Genomic DNA, 27,233 nt, shown 5'->3' on the forward strand with positions numbered 1-27,233 from the left:
GTTCAAGTAACAGTAAATCAAGAAAGAAAATGAGATATAAACAGATTTCAAGCATAAAATGTATACATAACTATTAGGGCAAAATACAAATGATTTTATTACGATTCATATTTTTAATTTTCTGTAACAAAAATATTTGGAATAATACCTTTCTAGTGAAATGTTTTAAAATAATCCCAGATTAAGTATTTTTCAGTAAATATTACTGATCAGGAATATGTGTGACAATATTCAAGATCTGACTAATTCTCTTTTACAGACACTAAATCACTATATCTCATAGCAGTGATACTACTAAGTGTCAGACTTAGAAATTTACTGCCTTAAAAGGACTGTATCTGGCAGTGGAGTCAGACGGAAAGGCCAACTGCAAACTCCTGCTTTCACAAACCCAATGAAAAAGCTGCTGTTCATATTTCTTGAGATAAAATCAAATATTAAACACTTGTACATGCAAACACAGGCACTTCAGCATAACAAAATTTCTTACAAAATGCTTACCTTCAAAAACCATTAAAAGCAAAAGATTTCCCTCCAATTATTAGAGTAGAAAGACTTGACCATTCCCAGAGTAAAAAAAAAATAAATAATCTTATTATCACAGACTACAGTCTTTCAAGATAAAATACAGACATTAAAATGTAAATAAAACTTTAATTAATTTCCTTTTTTTTTTAAATACAAATTATCAACTTTGTATTAAATTATCAAAAAGCAAAAGTAAGGTTATTAATTTTCAAACCATATCTGAATGAGTAAAATTGGAGATGAGGAAGTATCTTCGCCAGTTTGGAATCCAGCATCCATACAACACACAAGCCATACTAAAAGCAATTATTACATTTTACTTTTTTAAGAGTAGATATCAATTGGAATAAAAATGCTAGATTACCCAGATAAAAATTTAATCATAAAAAAAATGAAATTATTTATCTTCATCAAAACATTTAATTTAGAAAAACTATTTCCTATTCATAGGCCAAATTATTTATATACAATATAGTGTATATATTACATAATTAAGTTCCAGGTTTTTTTTTTTTTGTTTGTTTGTTTGTTTTGTTTTGTTTTTTTTTTTTCATAGGCTTCAACAGAATGCTTAAATATTCTGGATTTACCCCAGAGTACAAGGGCTTTCCTCAGTCGTTCCAGCCACTCAGTAGGGCTTTCATCTTTCTTTTGCATTCCATTAAATGCTTTATTGATATTCTGGCCACAGGGTACTGCTTCTCTAATTCCCTGAATTACTATAGTTCTCAGGTCCTGCATATGAGTTCTATGCACCGGATCCTGATTATCCCAATTAGGTCTTTGGAGTGGCCATTTAATATCTGCTTGAGGTCCCTGGTCATGTTGAGCATCCCACAGTCTCATTCCTGCTCGTCTAATCATATCTCTTTCCTCGGTAGTAAATAATTGACCAAGGATAGATTGCATCTTATCCCAACTATAAAGGTTTGGTCCCAAAAATTGATCTAATCTTTCTGCTACTCCAAGTGGGTCCTCTATTAAGTTTCCCATCTTGGTTCTTTTAAAATCTCATAGGTCAGCCGAGTTTAAGGGTACGGAAATATATCCAATCACAGGTTGAGGTCCCCCCATGGGTATTTCCCTTAGGGGGTACATCTGAGCTGCCCCTTTTTGACTTCTAGTTAGGCGTCTAGGAGGAGGGGGAGACCCTTGTTCCGACCCTGGTGGGGGAGTGGGCGCTCTGGAGACCTCTGGAGGGGTTGCAGGAACAGGAGGAGGAATGGAAGGAGAGGGGGTTAGAAGGGTTTAGTCTAACTCTACCTTCTTTTTCTTTTGTTTAGTTTTTTATTTCATTCAGCGGATAAAGTCTAGCTCCCGGTCTTTCTAGCCACACTTCCGCATATTGACTCTCCTCCGGGTTAAGGAGTTTTTTATTATTAACCCAGAGGTTTAATTGCTGTCTTACCCAATCTTCTTCTGACCCATAGACTGGCCAAAAGACATTTTTAGAAATCTTCTTCCCTCCCCATATCTTAGTACAATATTCTCCAATTGTCTAAGATATATGCCAGAGGGGTATTCTTAGAAATCTTCTTCCCTCCCCATATCTTAGTACAATATTCTCCAATTGTCTAAGATATATGCCAGAGGGGTATTCTTAGAAATCTTCTTCCCTCCCCATATCTTAGTACAATATTCTCCAATTGTCTAAGATATATGCCAGAGGGGTATTCTTAGGTACAGTGGGTACCCTTCCCATGGGAGTCGAAGGCTTGCTGCCCTTCGCCCCCATCTTCTGGAATATCTACAAACATCCACTCGCTCACTCCCCTTGTTCCTGGCCCAGTCCCTCGCGGGAGATGGGAAACGCAGTACTTAAGGGTCCACACTCGCTTGGTTCAGTATATCGAACCTCTCACTCATTATATTCCAGGAAACCCAATCCCGCCCGAACGGCAAACCCGCAAACAACTTCGCAATATACTTACGCATCCTGCGTCTTCGTCCGGACTCCCGTGCACAGAATTTTTATGGGATTTTACCGGTTTTTTCCTTTGCTCATTATTCTAGAATTTAGGTTCGTCGGTAAGGTTGAGGTAAGCTGTCAGTCGCGGGGCCGCGGATTGTCGCGGGGCGCCTCCCCGGAGGACCAAAGCCCACCATTCCTCATCCGAGTCACGGCACCAGAAATTGTCATAAATTGAGACCACAACGGATCATAATCCAATTAAAATTTTATTAATTATAGCAAGTAGAATATGAGCAAAAACAGTGCTGGACGACAGGGGAGTCTGCGCTCCGCCAACTGCCGTGAAGAGTAGTTCAAACAGCCCCTTTTTATACATCTTTACTTCCGTGTTCATGAAGTAGTGGAGGTACTCTGCGCATGCTTCACATAGTTGACCTTTTACTCATATGTCCTTATATGGAGTTGTTATCTTACTTTCTTCCATTTCCTGGAGCATCTTGCAGTTATCTTCAGTTTGCACAATCGGTATCTGGTTTAGTTGTGTAAGCGATTGCGGTTATCTTATCTTGCGTAAGCTGTGTCTGGTGGCTGTTTGCATAAGCGATTTCATATCTTTTGTTGCCTAACCTTTACATTGGGCTTAACATAAATCTTAATAAACAATACCCTAGTCTATAGTTTATCACAATTCCTATACATTCTACACATGATTTTCGATTCCTCCCAAAGTGCAATGATGACAAGGACTCCTAAGTTTCTGACACGAATCATTCCTATATACCTCACAACATTAAGGGCCAAAAATACATAATTCTTATTACAAAATATTTTACTTTTTACAGACAACAAACATATACCAGTGAATCAGTACATAGTCATCCTATGACATTTTAGCTCTGTGATCTGGATGCTCCCTAATCTGACAGGGTTTAGCTTTTTTAATATTTGGGAAAATAAACCCACAAAAATCAAAATAAACAAACAAAAAAACAAACAAACAAACCCCAGCCGATTCATAATTTTTTTTTTTAATTTACTTTAATTTCTGCTGTTAAGAGAACAGCTACAACTCTTACTTGGTACCTTTGGTATTACTTCCACCATACCTCTCATCTTCCTAGAGAGACAAACCACACAGCAGATAAATTGAGATGAAAATACACAGCCAGGTGTTACTTACTAGCCCAGACCCAATTAACAGGTGCCAATCAGTACAGAAATATAACACAATCTATTGTGGTGCCCATGAGGCATCACTGGCCAATTCCGTGCCAGCTGCTGCCATGCAACCACCCAGCTGGCCCCTGGCCTGGAAGTGGTCAGACCACCCTCTCCTTCATGGGTGGCCGTGGGATGAGTCTCCAGCACTGCCCACGAGGGGAAGGAATCGGAAAAACACAGGGTTTGTTTATACCCCTCAGGCAGATGAGAACCATGGGGTTCGTTGGGAGGCGCCACCAGCTTCCTCAGCCTGAGGATAGGGGTGACTGCCCAGTTCCCCACACGCTGTCAAGTCCCAGGCGGGCCGGAAGGCCACTTGACGCCTCCTCCAGCCCAATCCCGCATCGGCGAAGGAAAGGTAACACCAGCAGCGCCACGCTGGAGGGACACGCACAACTCCATGGGGTGGCCTCAGCACCCCCTAGCCCTCCATGCCTCTAACGGAGCGGGCAGAATCAGTACATAACACCATCATTCTGTAGCAAAAGAGGAACAGAAGCCCTCACCTTTACAGGGTACCGGTGGCCTGATTGGCCGCGCTAGCCGCCAATCCCGACGGGCGGAGCGGGAAGTGTCGCAATCGCCCCTCAATTCCACGTCACACGTAAACGGTTCGGGTTCAGCCCTGTGCCTGCTGTTGTCCGCTCGTGCCGACATAGGTAAGTGCGACCACGCAAGGGGCGGCGGGCTGGGGGTTGTTCCCCTTTCTCCCTCCGCTGTGTTGCGGTGGATGCCGCGTAAGGGAGCACGTGATGCAATTGATAGGCTGCCTTGCCTCTTTTCCTTTCTCTTCTCTCTGCCGGTGAAGTCACGGTTTAGCAGCGCTAAGTATCCCCGCGCGGGCGGGGGAGGAGGAGTAGTGCTGCCGGGAGGGTGGTGGCACCGCCGCTACGGGCCCTTGGGGGAGAGGAGTGGGGCTGGGCCGAGACGTCTCTACGTGTCTTTGACAGTGAGGCTGGGCCGTCGTTACGGCTCGTCACAGCCATTACTGAATGTGCCCAGCCTGGGGAAAGGTCAGCGAGCGGCCTGTGTAACGCTGCTGGTGCTGTCACCGCGTAAGGCCGCGAGGGGCCCCGGAGCAGCCCTGGACCGCGACAGAATGCCGTGCTGTAACGATTGGGATTCTGTAACAGCTCTTAAGGGCGTTCTGAATGTCTTGACAAGTCGTTGTGGTTCCCAACAAATTTTTACAGTTCCAGATGCAACTTTCAAAATAGATCTAGTCCAAAACGCCTGGTGTCAGTTTTAGCTCTGACAACTCGGTACTCCCCTCAATAATAGTGGTTATAATGCCTTTTCAGAATATAAAAATTCATAATTTGAAAATCTTGACTAAAAGGCATTAGTTCATATTTAGAAATAGTTGCTTTCATTACAACTCAAAAGACAGTTACATCGATAACTCCTTGCCTCCTGGCATCTGGGATTGTTTGTGGTTCTGTCATCAATGCTGCCAGCCTGCAATTAAGATATATCGCTCAGATGTTCCGAGCACTTTTTTTTTTTTTTAAGGATTTTGGAGTGTATTTTTTTCTTTTAAGGTATATAGAAAAAACAGATTCCAAGAAAAATATGGGAAAGCAATGTCAGCTATGGCAACTGATTATAGATTTGAATGACCTAGTCTTCAAGTTGTGTAGCCTTCAGTATGTGAGAATTACCATCAACTCTTACTAACTTGCCTCTGAGAGTGGGCAGAAAACCACTTGGGAGTGGGTACTCCCAGTGTTCCACAAACATATGGCTGAAGCTTTATGCTGTTGTTCTTTGTACAGTCATCTGGATTTAGAGTCAGATCCTACTGGGGTATTCCTGATGAAGTCAGAGACAAGGGAGGCCACCTATTGCTGTGCAGATTGGGACTGATTTTACATTAGACAAAGCAGCTGAGTAACTGCAGTAAAGTCATTCTGACTAAAAAAAAAACCACAGTCAACACAGTCACATCTCAGAAAAGGAGCAGAGAAACGCTTTGTGGTGTTTGGGTTTTTTTTTTTTCCTTTTCTGCCAAATAAAAACAAAGGCAAACTGATTTAATTAACAAATTAAAACACATCTTGTTTTTTGCCAAAGCAAACTTTTTTTTTTTTTTTTAAAGCAAAGATGATAAAAGCCTTGATTTGCTTGGGAGTCTTTGTGGTCTCTGAGGAGCACTGTCAGATAGTAAGAAACATCTCTTTACCTGATAAGACAGACACCTTTGAGTTACCAGCTATTATGCTGTTGTGGGTAGCCAGTTGGTGGCCCAAGGAGAGGACAAGGCAGTTCTGATTGGTAACTGGAAACACTACCATGTGCTGGGTGGAATCAGCCTGGGGCTGTTGCTGAGCTTAAGGTGATGATCACAAGATGAGAAACTCAGTGGCTCTCTGAGGCTGTGCTGGGGCTATCACCCATTCACAAGAAACCAGCCTGTTTGCAGTAGGGGAGAGGAGCAGAGCAGCTGTGTTTGTGTGACAAAGTGAGAAATTAACTCCCGAGACCCATCTACCTCGCTAAAAGTAGTCACATAAATATATGTGCAACTGCTTGAGAGCTGGCATTGAAACACACCCTTTACCTGCTTATTTACAAGTTACTGAGCTATGCAAGAACTCTGGAGTCAGGTGTCAGAAACAAGCTGGTTGCTGTTGGGATGGAGTTGGTTTTGCTCCATTCTGGATACATTCCTAGAGCAAAGGTCTACTTGTATGACTATCGATAATATCGTATCTTATTTTCGTTTGCATAATCCAGTGTCATGATTCTTTAAAGACCTTATCCCTTAAAAAAAAATACACAGGGATTCAGCATCTTCAAGTAATTACAGCAAATTATCTTTAAAGGCAGAAATGCTATTGAGGAAATAGAAACTGTAGGAATTTGAGGAAGAAGGTGTAGAGGAGCCTGTTAGGGTAAATGCCCCTGTTGATTACCCACTCAATATGTTTCCTTAACACTTACAATGACATTTAAAAGTTCTCTGCGGCCTTCCACTTAGTGTGAGAACTGTTTTGTGTCTGTTTGAATCCCTTCTGTTGTGTCTGATTCTTTGTGTGTTAGCTCTGTCTTCATGGGCAATTATTTTCGTCCTAAAATAAAACCATACAAACACCCTGGACTACAACCTACACTTGAAAAAAAAATCTGTTTTTTTTTTTTTTTTCAAAGCATTCAGTTATTTGCCTCTATTTCCCTTATGGATAACCCTTCACTGGATTATTTTTTGTTTGCACATTTTTCTTAGAAGTTTACTTTCCATATATGATACTACTGCGTAGTTTTTTCCTCTGGTCTCTATCCATGAGTTTGAATTCTTCTAGATGAGAAGTCTGTCTTTTCCAGTAATTTAGCAGAGAAGAAAATAAATGTATTTGTATATATATTTTACAAGTGGACATAAATAGGCCCTTTAGGTAAAAATGCACCATTCCAGACGGTGATATACAATGTGTTAATGTATTTGAGGGCAAATGAACTGAATTACAACAAAATAAAAGCTTTTATTAGTATTTGCTACCCCTGTTCTTTCAACCTGTATGTGTTCAAAACTGAGTAGGAAAACCTCATTGAATACAGTTGCATTCTTTATGATCACCAAGCAGATGACATTCATTCGGGAATATACCAGAAGTACATAGCCTGTAATAGAGGTTTTCCCTAATCTTCTTATTGCAAACCTCACTTCTGTTAATAACCCCTTCATTTTGGTATTGCAAGAATTACTTTTCACATTCAGGACTGATCTGCACTAAGACCAGAATTCTGTTGTTAGAAATTTAAATTTTGCAGAGCTGAGGTTCTAAGAGCTTCAGAAAGAAGGATTGCTGACTTTTGTTTATCAGGAATCTGGCTATATTAAAAAAAAAAAAATTCATAAAGCAGCAGCATTATGAATACCTCTGTCCAGTTGTTTGAAAAAGCTTATGCTTGTTAAACAGAAAATTTCTGAGATTTTCTTCAGTCCAATTTAATAATTTAAATGATAGAAATTTGTCTATTAATAGGTGATTTGTCAGAGGTAGCCTTTTTGAATAGGTGAAGAGAAAGGAGAGGAAACATTGCTTAGTGGTGACTACTATTTCAGGATTGTACTTCTAATTCTACCACTGACTCACTATAGCCTTTTCCAAGTTTCTAGTGTTTTTGTTCTAGAAAATAGTAAAGAAAGAAGTCATTCTGTTCTAATAGCAAACATCCATTTTATTGTAGCACTGCCTGGAGTTCATTTACAGGAAAAATCCAGTGCCTTTGTTCTTACTTGCTGTGCAGCTGATAAGTCTCACAACTAAGTATTTCCAGTTCCTTTCTAGTTCTGCATCTTCTAGTACTACTTCCTGTATTTTTAGTTATCAAAATATTAGAGTTGTACAGCTATCTAGTTACTCATACTGGTGTTGTGGTTTAAGTCCAGCTGGTAACTCGGAACCACACAGCCACTCTACTCACTGTCCCTCTTCTTCTTCCCCCTGCTCCTGGAGGGATGGGAAGGAGAATCGAAAGAAAGTAAATCCCATGGTGTGTCAGGGACAATAGATAATGGTCTGTGGCTAAACACACAAAGGTAGAAAAGTTTGTCTGCTTTAGCTCCTCCCCGGAGAGTCCAGCTTTGGTCCCTACTTGGAAAGTTCCGCTTTTAGAACTCCCAAGAAAAGTCTTGACCCTTGGAGACCTTTCTAGATATTGCTGGCCACTTCTGATGTAGGCTGGCCCCTGGCGTCAAAATAAGTGTGCATTTTTGTCAGTATAAAAGCTGGAGCCTCATGCGATGTGGGGGAGGCAGAAGCTCATACTGCCCAGGTCAATGTTGCCTCCGTGGGAATGCCTGCTAAGGTTGAGCCTGCCACCTCGCACTACAATGATGATCCTCAGAGCTGGTTTCCTGTTTGTCTTCACAATCAGCAAACTTGGCAGGTTGTCCTGTTGCTCAGGAGTCAGGCTGTTAATAGGTTTAAGCTGCAGAAGGAAAACTCCAGCCTGAAAATTAAGAAAATTATATAACTGGAGGAAAAGTTAGACAGTGGAACCTGTTGCCAAGACAGAGGTTGTGAAACTGGAGATATTCAAGGCTAGGCTAGACACCCATCCATCAGGGATGACTTTGGAATAAGAATAAAGCCAGTGAACAATGCAAACAGCTTGACTAGATGACCCAGTAACAGTCCTTTCCAATCCAAATACATTCAGGAGGCTTTTGAAATGTAGTTGGCAGCTTGTCCACTTCCAGCACAGCTGTGATGTGTTATTGCCAGATGTACCGTCAGTACCTTATGCTAAAAGCCAGTGATGTATAAGTTTCTAGCTGAAGCTAGCACCTTTAATTATTTTTTTGTTCCTACTAGGTTCAACTTGCCCTTAATCTGTGCAAAGACCTTTTGGAAACACCTTCTAGAAACATAACCTTTTTCAGTGTCTTAATAAATTCTGTTGTGTCCAAGAAAAGCCTGTGCAAATGAGCAAGACATCCCAACAGAACACCACTGCAGATGCAAACGGAGTAAGTGCGATTCACACACAAGCACACACCAGTGGTTTGCAGCAGGTTCCCCAGCTGGTGCCTGTTAGTCTTGGTGGTGGAGGCAAAGCTGTGCCTCCAAGCAAACAGGGAAAGAAAAATTCCTTTGTGGATAGAAACAGTAATGAGTATCGTCAGCGAAGAGAGCGAAACAACATTGCAGTGAAAAAGAGCCGGTTAAAAAGCAAGCAGAAAGCACAAGACATGCTGCAAAAAGTCAACCAGCTCAAAGATGAAAATGAACGTTTAGAGGCAAAAATCAAACTCCTGACCAAGGAGCTGAGCGTACTGAAAGACTTGTTCCTCGAGCATGCGCACAACCTTGCAGACAATGTGCAACCTGTTGGCACTGAAACCGCCACAACACATCCAGAAAACAATGGACAGTAGACACTGTTGCAACATTATGAAATGAACTCTCCAGGTGCAGCTTATCTGCAATGCCCATGCAGTAGCCAAGCAAAAACTCTATTCTTTTAGCCATCATTTTGTGGCGATTTTCTTCTTTTTAAGTTTGACACTGAAGATTTGATAAAATTAAACGAGAAACTGCTTAGGGTATTCATTTTAAATATTTTTATCCTCTAAAAGATGTATCTGATAAATGCAGATCTAAAGTCATAGTCAACAAGGAGCTTAGTATTAGGGAAGTAGCATTTGCATTTTCATTTCACAGAAATGTTCACTTACTTACCTTCTTATAGTTTGCATAATGGGAGGAATCCAGCAAGATGGTTCACTGTAGCATCAGAAACTCATAATTGGATAAAATGTCTTTTAAATAACTTAGAGTATTTAGGACCTTTGTTTTCCCCATTACATATTACCAAACTGCAAAGGCTGTGGAGGGTGTTTGGTTTCCTGTGTGGTGGACAACTTTAAATCTGTAAAGCAAGTCCTATAAAGCACCACATAAGGTCTTTCCTGTCCTCTTACAGGTAATGGGAAAGGTGTGTAGTAATAGTGAGCTGGGACGCTTACTGATGTTTTCTAGAAAATTAGCTATATATTTAGGTGATCCTGCCCCTCTACTCTGCTCTTGTGAGACCCCACTTGGAGTACTATGTGCAGTTCTGGTGTCCTCAACATAAGAAGGACATGGAGCTGTTGGAGCAAGTCCAGAGGAGGGCCACGAGGATGATCAGTGGGCTGGAGCACCTCCCATATGAAGACAGGCTGAGGAAGTTGGGGCTGTTCAGCCTGGAGAAGAGAAGGCAAGGCTGCATGGAGACCTCATAGTAGCCTTCCAGCATCTAAAGGGGGCCTACAAGGATGCCGGAGAGGGACTCTTCATCAGGGACTGTAGTGATAGGACAAGGGGTAATGGGTTTAAACTTAAACAGGGGAAGTTCAGGTTAGATACAAGGAAGAAGCTCTTTACTGCGAGGGTGGTGAGGCACCGGAACAGGTTGCCCAGAGAAGTGGTAAATGCTCCATCCCTGGCAGTGTTCAAGGACAGGTTGTGGACAGAGCCTTGGGTGACATGGTCTAGTGTGAGGCATCCCTGCCTATGGCAGGGGGGTTGGAACTAGATGATCTTAAGGTCCTTTCCAACCCTAACCGTTTTAGGATTCTGTGATGATATATACAGGCAGTTGGCTTCCAAATGGCAAGCGGGTCTGAAGCATCATGTGTAAGAGGTAAAGCAGCAGAGTAACAAAGCCTAATTTTAAGCCTCTGTTCACATTTCTCACACACTGACTGGGGCCTTATGAGAACAAGATTTTGGTTTTCATAAAATGTTAAAATGCTACCGAAAACCTGTGCTCTGCAAAATTGCATTCTTGCTGGGGTACAGGTATTGGGGAGAATGAAATATGTGGCTTGGTTTCATCTATTCAGCCAGAATGTATGGATCACTGCTTGTTGACATTCATCTCCAGTTTTGCAGCTGCTCAGACTTACAACCAAGATCTTATATTTACAGTGGTTTTAAAAATAAATGGCCCTAGTTTGAAGAACTGATTCAGTGGAATTGCTATAGCCATCATACAGTTGTGTGAAGGAGTATCTTTGGTCTTGTTTTATTTTGATAAAAGTTTTTCTATTATAACTTATAGTATTTCTATTATAATTTATAATGCTACTGCTAAGTCTTTGCCATGATCCATAATGAAGTGGTATGTTCTATACTGAGGATTTAAACAATACAAGTAAAGCAGGAACTTTGATGTAACCTTAATTTATTTCCGTTTTAAAGTATTTCATTGATGGTATGGTCATGTTACATTTAACATGTGTCTGGCTAGTGGATTATTACACTGTCTTAATTTCCTTCCTACACTACCTTTTTCCAGAGACTATTTTGTAGGATGCTTGTTTGCCTTGTACCTGTACTTAGGAAGAAAAGTTGGATATTATCTCTATGAAGATGCTGTTAGAAAATGGAACCTTGAAAAGTTCTTTTTGAATTTAAACTTTTAATACATGTGTAAAACTTTTATGGATTGGTTTGGCAGTCTTTTTACAAAGATATGGGTTTTTTTTTTGTTTGCAGCTTAAGTAGGCAGGGTTGAAATATCAGAAGCTAATAAAAACCTTTTGCTTCTAGTGCTGCCCTCATTTTTCCTGTCCCTTTTCTTTTTTCCTCAAATGCAGATGTGCCTGCCTCAAGCTGCTATCATTGAGAAATCAGTGCAACAGTCTCCATTCCTGTCTTCCATGCAGGCTTTTACACAATGGAAAGAATCAAAACCTTGTTACACTTTTGGCTGAATTCCTGACTTAAAAACACCAACACACCAAAAAAACAAAACCAGAAGACATTTAAGACTGAAAATGTATTGCAATTAAAGGGCAGAGGAACAGAACACCAAAAACTATGAGAAAAAGGTGACTTGAAAGCACCGTATTTGTTAACTGTCCGCCTACTCTGATGCAAAGGGCAGGAGCTTGTCAGTTGTCTGCTCTGTGAATTGGGACTATGTGGCCTTGTCGACTGGCTGGTGTTGAATGTTCCCCTAATAATCATAACAGGGGCTCCAAATGATTTCTTAAATATCTTTGAGTGGGAGCAATAATCTTTCTGATGCTCTGGAGGGTGCCTTCACTTGTTATTCCTGACAACTCTGATTCCACTTCTTGTCTAAAACAAAACCACTGAGTTATGAAGTCATTTGTCTGCACAATGGCATTTCTGGCTTGGCAGTCTCTGCACTTGCTTTGATAGCCTAGAGAAGCGTTGTAGGCTGTGTGCATCATATCACTTTAATATGTGAAGTCATGAACCCAAGTTTATAACAAATTATTATATTAAATATACTCTCAGTGAGAGTTTGCTTGCAAGGAAGATGCTAGTCTATTATTTGAAGATCCCTCCTGCCAAAAAGGTGAGATTTAGATTAGATATTAGGAAGAAATTCTTCACTATGAGGGTGGTAAAACACTCGAACAGGTTGCCCAGAGAAGCTGTGGCTGCCCCATCCCTGGCAGTGTTCAAGGCCAGGTTGGACAGGGCCTTGAGCAACCTGGTCTAGTGGAAGGTGTCCCAGCCTGTGGCAGGGGATTGGAACTAGATGAGCTTTAAGGTCCCTTCCAACCCAAACCGTTCTATGAAAATAGTTGTCTCAGACCTCTGAGGAGCAAAGGCAGAGGCAAGGCTTTTCCGCTCTGCCCCAAGGTCAGCAGCCCCAGCTGTGTGACAGCAAAATGCCTCAATCTTACCCCTCCACTGCAAAGCACAGAACACCCAGGTGACTTAGACGATTCTCCTTCCTAAAAAAAAGGCTGGAATATATACACACCTACACAAGAAAATGTCAGTGTAGGCCTATAAAAGTTCAGGTTTTCCTTTTTGACACATTTTTCTTAAAAACAGCTATAGTTGTGACAGAATACAGTGCCTATCACTATAAGAAGGAGCATTACAGCACCCTATGTTTCACCAGGAAACCTCATTCCCATTTTCTTGCTACTCTAGCCTCTACAAGCACTCGGAAGCTCTACCACTTTAACTATACCCTGCAGATAAATCCCGAGTGCATCCAACCCCAGGGAGCTGACACAATTTAAAGAGAACAGTTCAGAAGCACTCAGCCCTTTCTAAAGTGTATGTTGTGGTTGAACCCAGGATTAAATATCACTTTGCCATTTTTAAAAGGCTTAATTCCCTGCATCACCCCCCCCCCACACACACACACTCACATGCACATTTAGAAAAAAGTTCTAATTCACTTCTTTCTGAAGTGGATAAAAATTATCATAATTACAGATCAGAATTCTGGAAGGAAGGATGAAATTCATATGCACCAAGTTCATGGGCCTGATAATGAAGGAAAACGGGAGACAGTGCACCATCCCGGACCGAAACGCATCCATGTTTTCAGCAAGCAAAACAACAGAGCAGCTGTTACGTGAGCGAGTGATCTCACCCAGAACTTACTCGTGGTAGGGTTTGTTTGCTGGTACATGTCAAAGCAAAATCAGTTCTGCCTCTTGCAGCACACCAGATTGCTTGACCTGTTCTGCAGCAGCAGAGCCCAATATTTGCCAAGATTAATCACAGGCAGGGAAAAGCATAGACAAGTCTGGAGCAGCACTAGTGTAGTTTCTATATTCTTGTATCTGCAAAGCTACCAAAGCAAAGCCTGATGTCATCTGCACAAGTACTACATAGAATCATAAAATCCTAGAATGGTTAGGGTTGGAAAGGACCTTAAGATCCCTGCCATAGGCAGGGATGCCTCACACTAGACCATGTCACCCAAGGCTCTGTCCACAACCTGTCCTTGAACACTGCCAGGGATGGAGCATTTACCACTTCTCTGGGCAACCTGTTCCAGTGCCTCACCACCCTCGCAGTAAAGAGCTTCTTCCTTGTATCTAACCTGAACTTCCCCTGTTTAAGTTTAAACCCATTACCCCTTGTCCTATTGCTACAGTCCCTGATGAAGAGTCCCTCTCCGGCATCCTTGTAGGCCCCCTTTAGATGCTGGAAGGCTACTATGAGGTCTCCATGCAGCCTTGCCTTCTCTTCTCCAGGCTGAACAGCCCCAACTTCCTCAGCCTGTCTTCATATGGGAGGTGCTCCAGCCCACTGATCATCCTCGTGGCCCTCCTCTGGACTTGCTCCAACAGCTCCATGTCCTTATTATGTTGAGGACACCAGAACTGCACATAGTACTCCAAGTGGGGTCTCACGAGAGCAGAGGGGCAGGATTACCTCCTTCGACCTGCTGGTCACACTCCTTTTGATTCAGCCCAGGGTACAGTTGGTTTCTGGGCTGCGAGAGCACACTGAAGCTGGCTCATGTTCAGTTTCTCGTCAGCCAACACCCCCAAGTCCTCCGCAGGGCTGCTCTGAATCCCTTCTGAGGCACAATGCTTGCAGTTCACTGAAGGAAGCATTAGCACAGTTGCACATGCAAGCTGCAGATCCCACACCCTCCCCTCCTCGCCCCTTCCTCTTCCATAATCAAGACCTCGTGCACTTACTTCTTACAAACCAGTGCCCAGCAACCTTTAAAAAAAAAAAAAGTAAATAGGCTCATTTGTTAATAAAGTGACAGGATGTGAGCAATAGAACCAAGGTGCTGAGGTGATCAAGTCAACTGAACCTTTTACAGGGGGAAACCCCTCATCTAGCAAGCTGTATGACCCAGAAAGCCCCTGACATCCTGCTGCGATTCCTGTCCCCCCTGGCATGGCAGAGGGACGTTCTGAAGTGGCTTTGCACTCTGTGTAACACAGCCTGAAGACTGAACAGCACCTTGATGTGTTCATAAAGTGAGCAAGATTTTTTTTATTTTATCTAGTTTCAGCAACTAGTGCTACTTTATGGTGAAAGAAATGTATTTATTCTTCTGCAGGCTGATGAACACCTACAGTAAAGAAAGGCTTCTTTGGCTAATTTAAACCTTGCATGAATGGAAAATCATGTTATGATCATTATTACTATAACTGTGGTGTATCCAAACCAAACTGACATTATTTCATTCTGCACTGGTGTTCTGGGTTAAGCAGTAGCAGTCATTTTTCTCTTTCTTGGTAGCTGGTGCAGTGCTCTGTTTTGAATTTCAGGCTGGGAACAGAGCTGATAAAAATGATGTTTTGGTTTGGCCAAGGACTTTGTGAGCCTCATGCTCTGACAGGGATGGGGGGAAGCCAGGAGGAAGCAGAGACAGGACACCTGACCCAAACTGACCAAAGAAGTATTCCATACCACAGCATGTCATGTCCAGAAGGTAACTCGGAGTTACCCGGGGGGGGGGGGCTAAGCGGACTGCAGGGTTGGAGGAGGTATCGGTTGGTGCTTGGTCGAGCTGGGGGGGTGAGTTATCGGTCGGTTGGTGATGAGGTGTTGTATTCTCTCCCCTTGTTATTTCCTTTATCATTACTATTATTAGTGGGAGCAGTAGTGATTTGTGTTATACCTTAGTTACTAAACTGTTCTTATCTCAACCCGTGTACTGATTGGCACCTGTTAATTGGGTGTGGGCTAGTAAGTAACACCTGGCTGTGTATTTTCATCTCAATTTATCTGCTGTGTGGTTTGTCTCTCTAGGAAGATGAGAGGTATGGTGGAAGTAATACCAAAGGTACAAAGTAAGAGTTGTAGCTGTTCTCTTAACAGCAGAAATTAAAGTAAATTAAAAAAAAAATTATGAATCGGCTGGGGTTTGGTTGTTTGTTTTTTTTTTGTTTGTTTATTTTGATTTTTGTGGGTTTATTTTCCCAAATATTAAAAAAGCTAAACCCTGTCAGATTAGGGAGCATCCAGATCACAGAGCTAAAATGTCATAGGATGACTATGTACTGATTCACTGGTATACGTTTGTTGTCTGTAAAAAGTAAAATATTTTGTAATAAGAATTATGTATTTTTGGCCCTTAATGTTGTGAGGTATATAGGAATGATTCGTGTCAGAAACTTAGGAGTCCTTGTCATCATTGCACTTTGGGAGGAATCGAAAATCATGTGTAGAATGTATAATGACAGGAATGATCAGATTAAGATGGGAGTTCCTGTAAATACAATGATGAAAGAAAAGAAGGAACAAAGGAATAATCCTTCCTAATCAAAGTCTTTGTTACTTTAAGGGGTACTTTGTTTAACTACTTGAATGTCTCAGATGCTTTGCTAACTACAGAGGGTGTTTTGTTTAACTGCTTGAATACCTTAAGGGGGTTAAGTAATCAAGGGATACATTCTGTTAGGGGATGAGGTGAAACTTGTGTAACTATATAAGAAATGGAATTGAGGGGGCTAAGATAGTGGTTAAGCTTGTGACAGACATTCCCTGTTAATGTATTGCCAAGGAATTCAATGACTTTTTAAGAAGTTTCATCACCCAAAGATAAGATCCCAGCAACAGGAGGAGAACAATGAAAAAGAATCACGTCGGTATTTGGGTGAAGGAGACGACAGGATTGGCTGAAACCCAAGACCGAGGAGTATAAGACACTGTACCCCAGAACTCTCGACGTCCGTTGCTGGTGGAGTGAAGGCTCCCCTGCGCACCCAGCGCTGCTTGCTTATTGCTTCTCAATAAATTGTAAATAAATTAAATTTGGACCAAAACCCTGTCTATGCTAAATTTTTATAACAATGTTTTCAGACACGTTGGTTTATCTCACCTTAATTTTGCCTGAACAATCATAGTATAAACATGTATATACTCCTATCTCAAGCTGTATGTGTGCAGGATGTGGCTATAGCTCTTCAAATGAGAAATACACAGGTGGGTATATTTGCAGTGGGCAACTTTGAAAATCAGTTTATAGGGTAGCAAGTTTTGAACAAGTTCAGGTGTGCAAGCAATGAAAGGGAACGGGGGGGGGGGGGGGAGTGGGAGGGGGGAAAGCAGGTTTTGTTTAATTACAGAGAGAAGAGGTACCACTCTGTGTTACTCAGTTTACTGAGTAGACCTGCTTGGAAACCATTTTATGTCTGCAGAAGAAGTGGGAAGAATCAAATTTGTAAGCAGAGTTGCAAAGCTCAGTGATGTAGATACAGTTATTTGTATTTGCCATTTTTATGGCTGGCTGATGTTGAGATGAAGGAGATGATTATTGTTTTTGAAAAGCCCTGTGGAGAATAAACTGCATTTGCAGAAGAATTCTGAGGATTAGTCTGGGCAAAGAGTTTTATTCAGTTCATTACTATGAAGATACTTTTCCTTGTTATTTATCGAGTATTTGTTTTAAACCCTCTAACGCTTTTCTGTTTCTCATTTGAAACTGTTAGAATTTTTTGTTACGACTCATGCATCTATAGGTAGAGCAAAATTCCAGGTAAGCATTAACCATTATCCTTTGCTCACAATAGTTAAGTATGTGCTCTTAGTGTTTTTCTAGGATTTTAGAGCGCTTTATGACCATTCATTAATTAATCCTCATCAAAGAAAACTGAAAAAAAATAAAATGTAGACCAACTTTTTCTTATAGAGTCTGAATATTTTAAATATTAAAGCTTGCACATAATTCCATGCAAGTAGGGTACTCCCGTGCTTGGTTGGCATTGTATCCTGTTACAGGAAAACCATCACACAGTGTGCTTTAGTGTTTGCAGGATTCCCCCCCACCCCCCAATATTACAGTAAAAACAGATTGCTTCTGTCATATTCTAAAAAGTAGACACATAAATATATGTGCCTGAAAATTAAGAAAATTATATAACTGGAGGAAAAGCTAGACAGTGGTCTGTGGCTAAACACACAAAGATAGAAAAGTTTGTCTGCCTTGGCTCCTCCCTGGAGAGTCCAGGTTTGGTCCCTACTTGGAAAGTTCCGCTTTTAGACCTCCCAAGAAAAGTCTTGATACTTGGAGACCTTTCTAGATATTTGTCATGGTTTAACCAATGCCAGACAGCTTGTTACCCACTCCCCCCCCCTTTCTTGCCCTCCCCCTACTCCTGGAGGGACGGAGAGGAGAATCAGAAAGAATGCAACTCCCACGGGTTGAGATAAGAACAGTTTAGTAACTAAGGTATAACACAAATCACTACTGCTACCACCAATAATAGTAATGATAAAGGAAATAACAAGGGAAGAGAATACAACACCTCATCACCAGGCGACCGATAACTTGCCCCCCCAGCCCGACCGATACCTCCTCCAACCCTGCAGTCCACTTAGCCCTTCCGGGTCACCCCAGTTACATCCTGGGCATGACGTGCTGTGGTATGGAATACCTCTTTGGTCAGTTTGGGTCAGGTGTCCTGTCTCTGCTTCCTCCCGGCTTCCCCTCCTCCCTGGCAGAGCATGAGGCCCACAAAGTCCTTGGCCAAAACAAAACATCATTTTTATCAGCTTTGTTCCCAGCCTGAAAGTCAAAACACAGCACTGCACCAGCTACCAAGAAGGAGAAAAAATGACTGCTGCTGCTAAACCCAGGACATTATCCACCCCTTATTCCATACCATTCACGTCATGCTCAGATCCTACATTTTCAATATACCATCACTCTCATCTCAGTGCACTTCTATCTTAGTGCATGGACTAGTCCCTATAAAGCTGCTGAGTCCATCTGGTCCATGATGTCAGGCTCCACCTCTTGTAACAGTCTTTCAGAACAGGAGAGGTTGTGTGCAGTATTGGGTCGTTGCCTGCTGATGCTGATCATTCCCTTACTGTAGAACTTGTCTGGTTCTGTCAAAGTTCACTCTCTGTTGGGATGATGCTGTGTAATACTTTAATAGCCCATCAGCCAGATGTCTTCAGGCCACCAGCGACTAGCCCTGACTTCCCTTCCCTGACTTCATCCGGGGAGGAGCCAAAGCAGACAAACTTTTCTATCTTTGTGTGTTTAGCCACAGACCACTGTCTAACTTTTCCTCCAGTTATATAATTTTCTTAAAATGACTGCTGCTGCTAAACCCAGGACAGTATTGCTGGCCACTTCTTCTGATGTAGGCTGGCCCCTGGCGTCAAAATAAGTGTGCATTTTTGTCAGTATAAAAGCTGGAGCCTCATGCGATGTGGGGGAGGCAGAAGCTCATACCGCCCAGGTCAATGTTGCCTCCATGGGAATGCCTGCTAAGGTTGAGCCTGCCATCTCACACTACGATGATGATCCTCAGAGCTGGTTTCCTGTTTGTCTTCACAATCAGCAAACTTGGCAGGTTGTCCTGTTGCTCAGGAGTCAGGCTGTTAATAGGTTTAAGCTGCAGAAGGAAAACTCACAATATCACAGTATGTTAGAGACTGGAAGGGACCTCAAAAGATCATCTAGTCCAATCCCCCTGCCGGAGCAGGAACACCTAGATAAGGTTACACAGGAACGTGTCCAGGTGGGCTTTGAATGTCTCCAAAGAAGGAGATTCCACAACCTCCCTGGGCAGCCTGTTCCAGTGTTCCGTCACCCTCACTCAGAAGAAGTTTCTTCTCAAGTTTAAGTGGAACCTCTTGTGTTCCAGTTTGTACCCATTTCCCCTTGTCCTCCAGCCTGAAAATTAAGAAAATTATATAACTGGAGGAAAAGTTAGACAGTGGAACCTGTTACCAAGACAAAGGTTGTGAAACTGGAGATATTCAAGGCTAGGCTAGACACCCATCCATCAGGGATGACTTTGATGTTCAGTTGTCTGGCTGGGGTTAAACCACGACAACTGGCTAACAATGGACAGTTAAAAATACCGTATAATTCTGCACAGCATATGCTGCTGAATGACCCTGAGCCCTACAGCAAAGATTATCACTTCTTGTCATTTCTAAGGCTTGTCAACATCACAGCAATCGACATTTTTAAGGAACAAATGGACAAATCTAATAAGCATTGGGCTGTGTGTGAAGTATCAGTACGCCCACTACCCAGAGCAGAAAAATCTGGCTAACAAAGGGTCAAGGTCTCCAGAGCACAAATTGGTAGAAAGGTCAGATAAAGAAGCAGGAACGGGAGCAGAAGAGCATAATGATCACAAAGTTGCGAGCATAGATGATGCCAAGGATGAATTTTAATAAAAATTTGATTCTGATTACTAAGATCTGTAAGAAAAATGTCATGCCCACCGAGAACAGCTGTTTTTTCTTCTGTTTTTCACAGTACCTGTGATGAAGTTCAAAAAAGGACTTAGGCTGTTACAGTTGCTGACAGCATTCAGATAATTAAGGAGTCCCAGTCATCAAAATTCAGTTTTAATTGCAAGATATGTCTGAGCTGAGATATGACAGAAGTATACGCCCCACTGATAATGTAGCAGGGTTATTCAGGTGGCATTTGGCAATGTAAACTGCTGATGGCAAGCAGCAGCATTTGAGTTACCTGGATATCAAGTGCTGAAGCCTTCTACCTTCATTTTTAATGAATGAATCATTCCAGCTAATAGCCTGCCTGCCTCTCTTGTTATAAGGATTTGATGCATTTTATTGTATATGCTGCAGCATTAAATCAGAATGATGACTGATTAGTGCGAGACAGTAAGTATCATGCTGACGTTTACTGCTTTTGGCTGGAGAGGCAGTCAAAAGACTTGGCACTGCTTTGGCCTTCTGCCATGAAAGACAGACTAGGGACAGGGTGGGCCGTCTCTGGAAGCTATCAGGAGAGCTGGCTACTCTGGATTTGGAGAAAGCTGAGGTTCTTAATGACTTCTTTGCCTTGGTCTTCACTGGCAAATGCTATGACCACACCACCCAAGTCTTGGAAGGCAGATGCAGGGACTGTGAGAATGAAAGCCTTGGGCACACTGTAGGAGAGGATCTGTTTTGAGACCATCTTAAGAACGTGAACGTACACAAGTCCATGGGACCTGATGAAATCCATCCACGGGTCCTGAAAAAGCTGGCAAATGAAGTTGCTAAGTCACTGTCCATCATATTTGAAAAATCATGGCAGTCCGGTGAAGTTCCCGATGACTAGAAAAAGGGTAATATAACCCCCATTTTCAAGAAGGGGAAAATGGATGGCCCGGGGAATTACAGACCAGTCAGTCTTACCTACGTGCCTGGCAAAATCTTGGAGCAGGTTCTCCTGGAAGACATGCTAAGGCACATGAAAAACAACAAGGTGCTTGGTGACAGCCAGCATGGCTTCACTAAGGGGAAATCCTGCCTGACCAATTTGGTGGCCTTCTGTGATGGGGCTACGGAACTGATGGACAGGGGTAGAGCAGTTGGCGTCATCTACCTGGACTTGTGCAAAGTGTTCGACACTGTCCCATACAACATCCTTGTCTCTAAATTGGAGAGACATCAATTTGATGGATGCACCACTGAGTGGATAAAGAACTGGCTGGATGGCCACACACAAAGAGTTGTGGTCAATGGCTCAGTGTCCGTCTGGAGACCAGTAACAAGTAGTGTCCCTCCGGGATCGGTGTTGGAACCAGTCTTGTTCAACATCTTTGTTGGTGACACGGACAGTGGGATTGAGTGTGCCCTCAGCAAGTTTGCCGATGACACCAAGCTGTGTGGTTCAGGTGATACGCTGGAGGGAAGTGATGCCATCCAGAGGGACCTTGACGTGCTTGTGAGGTGGGCTGATGCCAACCTCAAGAAGTTTAACCGTGACAAGTGCGAGCTTCTGCACCTGGGTCGGCACAGCTACAGGCTGGGCAGAGAAGAGATTCAGAGCAGCCCTGCGGAGAATGTCTTGGGGGTGTTGGTTGATGAGAAAATGAACATGAACCCGCATTTGTGCGCTTCCAGCCCAGAAAGCCAAACATATCCTGGGCTGCATCAAAAGGAGCGTGACCAGCAGGTCGAAGGAGATGATCCTGCCCCCCTACTCTGCTTTTGTGATAACTCACTTGGAGTACTGTGTGCAGTTCTCGTGTCCTCAATATAAAAAGGACATGGAACTGTTGAAACAAGTCCAGAGGAGGGCCACAAGGATGATCAGGGGGCTGGAGCACCTCCTGTATGAAGACAGGCTGAAAAAGTTGGGTCTGTTCAGCGTGGAGAAGAGAAGGCTGCATAGAGACCTCCAGTATCTGAAGGGGGGCTATAGGGATGCCGGGGAGGGACTCTTCATTAGGGACTGTAGTGATACGACAAGGGGTAATGGATTAAAACTCAATCAGGGGAAGTTTAGATTGGATGTGAGAAAGAAGTTCTTTCCTGTTAGGGTGGTGAGGCACTGGAACAGGTTGCTCAGGGAAGTTGTGAATGCTCCATCCCTGGCGGTGTTCTAGGCCAGGTTGGACAGAGCCTTGGGTGACATGGTTTAGTGCTAGGTGTCCCTGCCCATGGCAAAGGGGGTGGGACTAGATGATCTTAAGTTCCTTTCCAACCCTAACTATTCTATGATTCTATGATTCTTCTGATGCTCCCTCTAATGATAGAAACCAACACTTCTTCAGCTTTTCCTTTCTTACACTGTTCCATTGTATGGCTACATTTTGTGTAAGAGGACCAAGTGACAGCGAGGTTGCCATGGAGCCTCGTCTGCCACCGCCATAAACTTGGTGGTGTGGCTATTCCTGGCCAAAAGTCATCAGAAGGGGCTCCCAGGGTTAGCCCTCAGTTCCAAACACAGAAGATGAGATACATGACTTCCTATTTGTACACAGCACTCATGTAATTTCCATTGCATCTGACTGGAAATTTAACTCAACTGCTCCTGCCTTCAATTTTAAAACAAAGTAATAAGCAACCGGCCATCAGATTATCTAATCACAGCTTATGTCCTGTGACTGCAGCACTGTTTCATTTGGTCAGACCATTTAAGCTACCCAGTGTCCAAAGCCAAATCCCATGAGCAAGTTCAAATCTGGGACTTTAGGAAGGAACAGAGGGGAATGTGCAATAACCTGCTAGAGAGTGGAGATAATAAATACCTAGAGCTTGTGAATCAGGGAATTCAAGCATATTTCGAATTGTAAAAAAATTGCTATTGTAAACAACCACTCTCTCCCCAAAGGACAAAATACAGCCTCTCTCTCAGGCAGTGGAAACTGTGCCAAAAGTACTGTCCTGGTTTAAGGCCAGATGGTAACTCAGAACCATGCAGCTGCTCACTCAATCCCCCAGTACTTCCCCTCTGCTCTTGGAAGGATGGAGAGGAGAATCAAAAGAATGTAAATTCCATGGGCTGACATAAGAACAGTCCAGTAACCAAGGTCTAATACAAAACTACTACTACTACCACCAATAATAATAATGATAAGGGAAATAACAAGGGGAGAGAATACAAAACTGAAAGGGGAAAGGAAAAGAAAACAATAAACACAAGTGATGCACAATGCAATAGCTCACCACCTGACAACCGATACCCAGCCTGATATGAGCAGCGATCTGCGCCTTGCAGGTAACACCCCCCCAATTTATATACTGGGTGTGACATGCTGTGGTATAGAATACCCCTTTGGCTACTTTGAGTCAAGTGTCCTGTGTCTTCTTCCTCCCAGCTTCTTGTGCCCATCCTCACTGGCAGTGCATGAAGCTGAAAAAGTCCTTGATTGGAGAAAGCATTGCTTAGCAACAACTAAAACATCTCTGTGTTATCAGCATTGTTCTCAGACTAAAGCTGAAAACACAGCACTGCACCACCTCCTAAGAAGGAGAAAAATAACTGTTACAGCTGAACCCAGGACAGTATCCAACCCTTATTCCATTCCATTCATGTCATGCTTAGATCTCACATTTTTCAATATAACATTGCTTTTTGACTCTCTTTATATATATATACACACACATATGTATCACACACACACAAAGAGAGAGATATCATTCCTTAGTCCATAGACCATCCCTATAAAGTTTGCTGAATTCATCCGGTCCATGATGTCAGACTCCATCTCTTGTAACAGTCTTTCAGGGCAGGTTAGACGGTATGTAGTGTTGCATTGTTGCCTGCTGACGACATCGTGGAAGTCGTCTGGTCACTGCTGAGCTCGTCTGGTTTCATCAAAGTTCATTATTTCTTGGGGTGATGACTGGAGGGAAGTCAGAGTGATGGTGACCTGAGGACAGATCTACTCCTGCTAGCTTTGCCATGACTTTATTCTCTGCTGATGATCATGAAAGCACATATCTTCTTCTCAAAGCCCAGAGTGGTGGAGATGGGCAACTAGCTGATAGGTTGTTATATAGCAGGCAACAACATACAATTGAGTTAATTAGCTGTTTTCCCCCAAAATTAAATCCCATTGAGTTACACAACAGACATCCCCATCTTCCTGCATTATCCACCAAGTATATCCCCGTCCCTGAGCAAAAGCAATCCCATGAGTGGGTTTGCCTTTACCTTAAGCAGGAATAACCTGTCTTCCCCAGCAAATTCCTGTGCACCACAGGAACTTTATCCCCCTCTACAGTATGTAAAAGTTATGACTGGGCTGGGCCAGGTCTGTTGGCAGATCCTCTGGTGTTGACCAACCAGGTGGCTTTTGGTAAATGTGTATCCCAATGTTTGAAAGTCCCACCACCCATTGCTCTCAGTGTAGTTTTTACCAGCCCATTGTACTGTTCGACTTTCCCAGAGGCTGGTGCATGTTAGGGGATGTGATATACCCACTCAATGCCATGCTCTTTGGCCCAAGTGTCTATAAGGTTGTTAGAGAAATGAGTTCCATTGTCTGACTCAGTTCTATCTGGGGTGCTGTGTCACCCACAGCCAGGAGGAAGCAGAGACCGGACACCTGACCCAAACTAGCCAAAGGGGCATAGAGTCATAGAATCATAGAACAGTTAGGGTTGGAAGGGACCTTAAGAACATCTACTTCCAACTGCCCTGCCATGGACAGGGACACCTCACAAGAAACCATATCACCCAAGGCCTTGTCCAACCTGGCCTTGAACACTGCCAGGGATGGAGCATTCACAACCTCCTTGGGTAACCTATTCCAGTGCCTCACCACCCTAACAGGAAAAAATTTCCTCCTTATAGCCAATCTAAACTTCCCCTGTTTAAGTTTTAACCCATTACCCCTTGTCCTATCACTACAGTCCCTAATGAAGAGTCCCTCCCCAGCATCCCTATAGGCCCCCTTCAGATACTGGAAGGCTGCTATGAGGTCTCTATGCAGCCTTCTCTTCTCCAGGCTGAACAGTCCCAACTTTCTCAGCCGATCTTCATATGGGAGGTGCTCCAGTCCCCTGATCATCCTCGTGGCCCTCCTCTGGACTAGTTCCAACAGATCCATGTCCTTTTTATGTTGAGGACACCAGAACTGTACACAATACTCCAAGTGAGGTCTCACGAGAGCAGAATAAAGGGGCAGGATCACCTCCTTCGACCTGCTGGTCACACTCCTTTTGATGCAGCCCAGGATACGGTTGGCTTTCTGGGCTGCAAGTGCACACTGCCGGCTCATGTTCATTTTCTCATCAACCAGCACCCCAAAATCCTTCTCCACAGGGCTGCTCTGAATCTCTTCTCTGCCCAGCCTGTAGCTGTGTCTGGGATTGCTCCGACCCAGGTGTAGGACCTTGCACTTGGCACGGTTAAACTTCTTGAGGTTGGCATCAGCCCACCTCACAAGCGTGTCAAGGTCCCTCTGGATGGCATTCCTTCCCTCCAGCGTATCAATAGAACCATACCACAGCACGTCATGCCCAGTATATAAACTGGGGGCAGTTACCCAGAAGGGCTAGATCTCTGCTCAGGTTGGGATGGGTATAGGTTGGTGGGTGGTGAGCGGTTGTATTCCCTTCCCTTGCTATTTCCCTTATAATTATTACTATTGGTGGTAGCAGGAGTGGAACTCATTTCTGGAACAACCTTATAGACACTTGGGCCAAAGAGCATGGCATTGAGTGGGTATATCACATCCCCTAACATGCACCAGCCTCTGGGAAAATCGAACAGTACAATGGGCTGGTAAAAACTACACTGAGAGCAATGGGTGGTGGGACTTTCAAACATTGGGATACACATTTACCAAAAGCCACCTGGTTGGTCAACACCAGAGGATCTGCCAACAGACCTGGCCCAGCCCAGTCATAACTTTTACATACTGTAGAAGGGGATAAAGTTCCTGTGATGCACATAAAGAATTTGCTGGGGAAGACAGTCTGGGTCATTCCTGTTCAGGTAAAGGCAAACCCACTCGTGGGATTGCATTTGCTCAGGGACCCAGATATACTTGGTGGGTAATGTGGGAAGATGGGGCAGCTCGACGTGCACCTCAAGGGGATTTGATTTTTGGGGAAAACAGCCAAGGAACTCAATTACATGCTGTTGCCTGCTATGTAGCACGTTTATAGCCCACCAACTAGATGTCTTCAGGTCACCAGCGACTGGCCATGACTTCTTTCTGCCCATCATTCCAAGAAAGAATGATCTATGAGGAAACCAGACAAGCTCAGCAGTGACCAGACAAGTTCCCCAGTGTCATCAGCATTCAACAGTCCAAAACTGCACAACATCTCTCCTGCTCTGAAAGACTGTTACAAGAGATGGAGCCTGACATCATGGACCAGATGAACTCAGCAGCCTTATAGGGATTGGTCCATGCACTAAGGAATGTTATCTCCCTCTTTCTGTGTGTGTGTATGTATACATATATATATGGAACAAGAGTGATGGTATATTGAAAACTGTGGGATCTGACCATGACGTAGATGGTATGGAATAAGGGGTGGATACTGTCCTGGGTTCAGCTGTAGCAGTCGTTTTTCTCCTTCTTAGTAGCTGATGCGGTGCAGTGCTGTGGTTTTGACTTTCAGCCTGGGAACAGCGCTGATAACACCAACGTTTTTAGTTCTTGCTAAGTAATTTTATCTGACCAAGGACTTTCTGAGTCTCATGCTTTGCCAGGGAGGAGGGGAAGCCGGGAGGAATCAGAGACCGGACACCTGACCCAAACTAGCCAAAGGGGCATTCCATACCACAGCATGTCATGCCCAGTATATAAACTGGGGGCAGTTACCCAGAAGGGCTGGATCTCTGCTCAGGTTGGGCTGGGTATAGGTCAGTGGGTGGTGAGCGGTTGTATTTCCTTCCCTTGCTATTTCCCTTATAATTATTACTATTGGTGGTAGCAGGAGTGGTTTTGTGTTATACCTTAGTTACTGGACTGTTCTCATTTCAACACGTGGGAGTTACATTCTGTCTGTTCTCCCTCCCATCCCTCTGGGTGCAGGGGGGAAGAAGAAAGGGGGGGGGCAGCAGGTCAAAGGAGGTGAACCTGCCCCTCTACTCTGCTCTAATGAGACCTCACTTGGAGTACTGTGTGCAGTTCTGGCATCCTCAACATAAA

The 27,233-nt window shown here is 43.4% G+C and overlaps 1 protein-coding gene and 1 long non-coding RNA gene across 2 annotated transcripts; one reads left to right on the top strand and one right to left on the bottom strand.

The window, feature by feature from the left end:
- Nucleotides 1-1,790: 1,790 nt before the first annotated feature.
- LOC133207238 (uncharacterized) lies at nt 1,791-2,453 on the bottom strand. The gene is made up of 2 exons (XR_009723995.1): nt 2,163-2,453; nt 1,791-2,016 (listed from the first exon to the last, which is right to left on the bottom strand). It is a non-coding gene; the product is annotated as an uncharacterized LOC133207238 (long non-coding RNA).
- A 1,811-nt stretch (nt 2,454-4,264) lies between these two features.
- LOC133207237 (CCAAT/enhancer-binding protein gamma-like) lies at nt 4,265-11,705 on the top strand. The gene is made up of 2 exons (XM_061343962.1): nt 4,265-4,320; nt 8,983-11,705. The coding sequence occupies exon 2, from the start codon at nt 9,093-9,095 to the stop codon at nt 9,543-9,545; it is 453 nt and encodes a 150-aa protein (XP_061199946.1). The 5' UTR covers nt 4,265-4,320; nt 8,983-9,092; the 3' UTR covers nt 9,546-11,705.
- The last annotated feature ends 15,528 nt before the right edge of the window (nt 11,706-27,233 follow it).

This window comes from Neopsephotus bourkii, unplaced genomic scaffold (assembly GCF_033783945.1).
Source record: "Neopsephotus bourkii isolate Nb327-2 ecotype Australia unplaced genomic scaffold, CSIRO-AGI_Nbou_v1 NB_1845, whole genome shotgun sequence".
In the NCBI taxonomy this organism is placed as follows: domain Eukaryota; kingdom Metazoa; phylum Chordata; class Aves; order Psittaciformes; family Psittacidae; genus Neopsephotus; species Neopsephotus bourkii.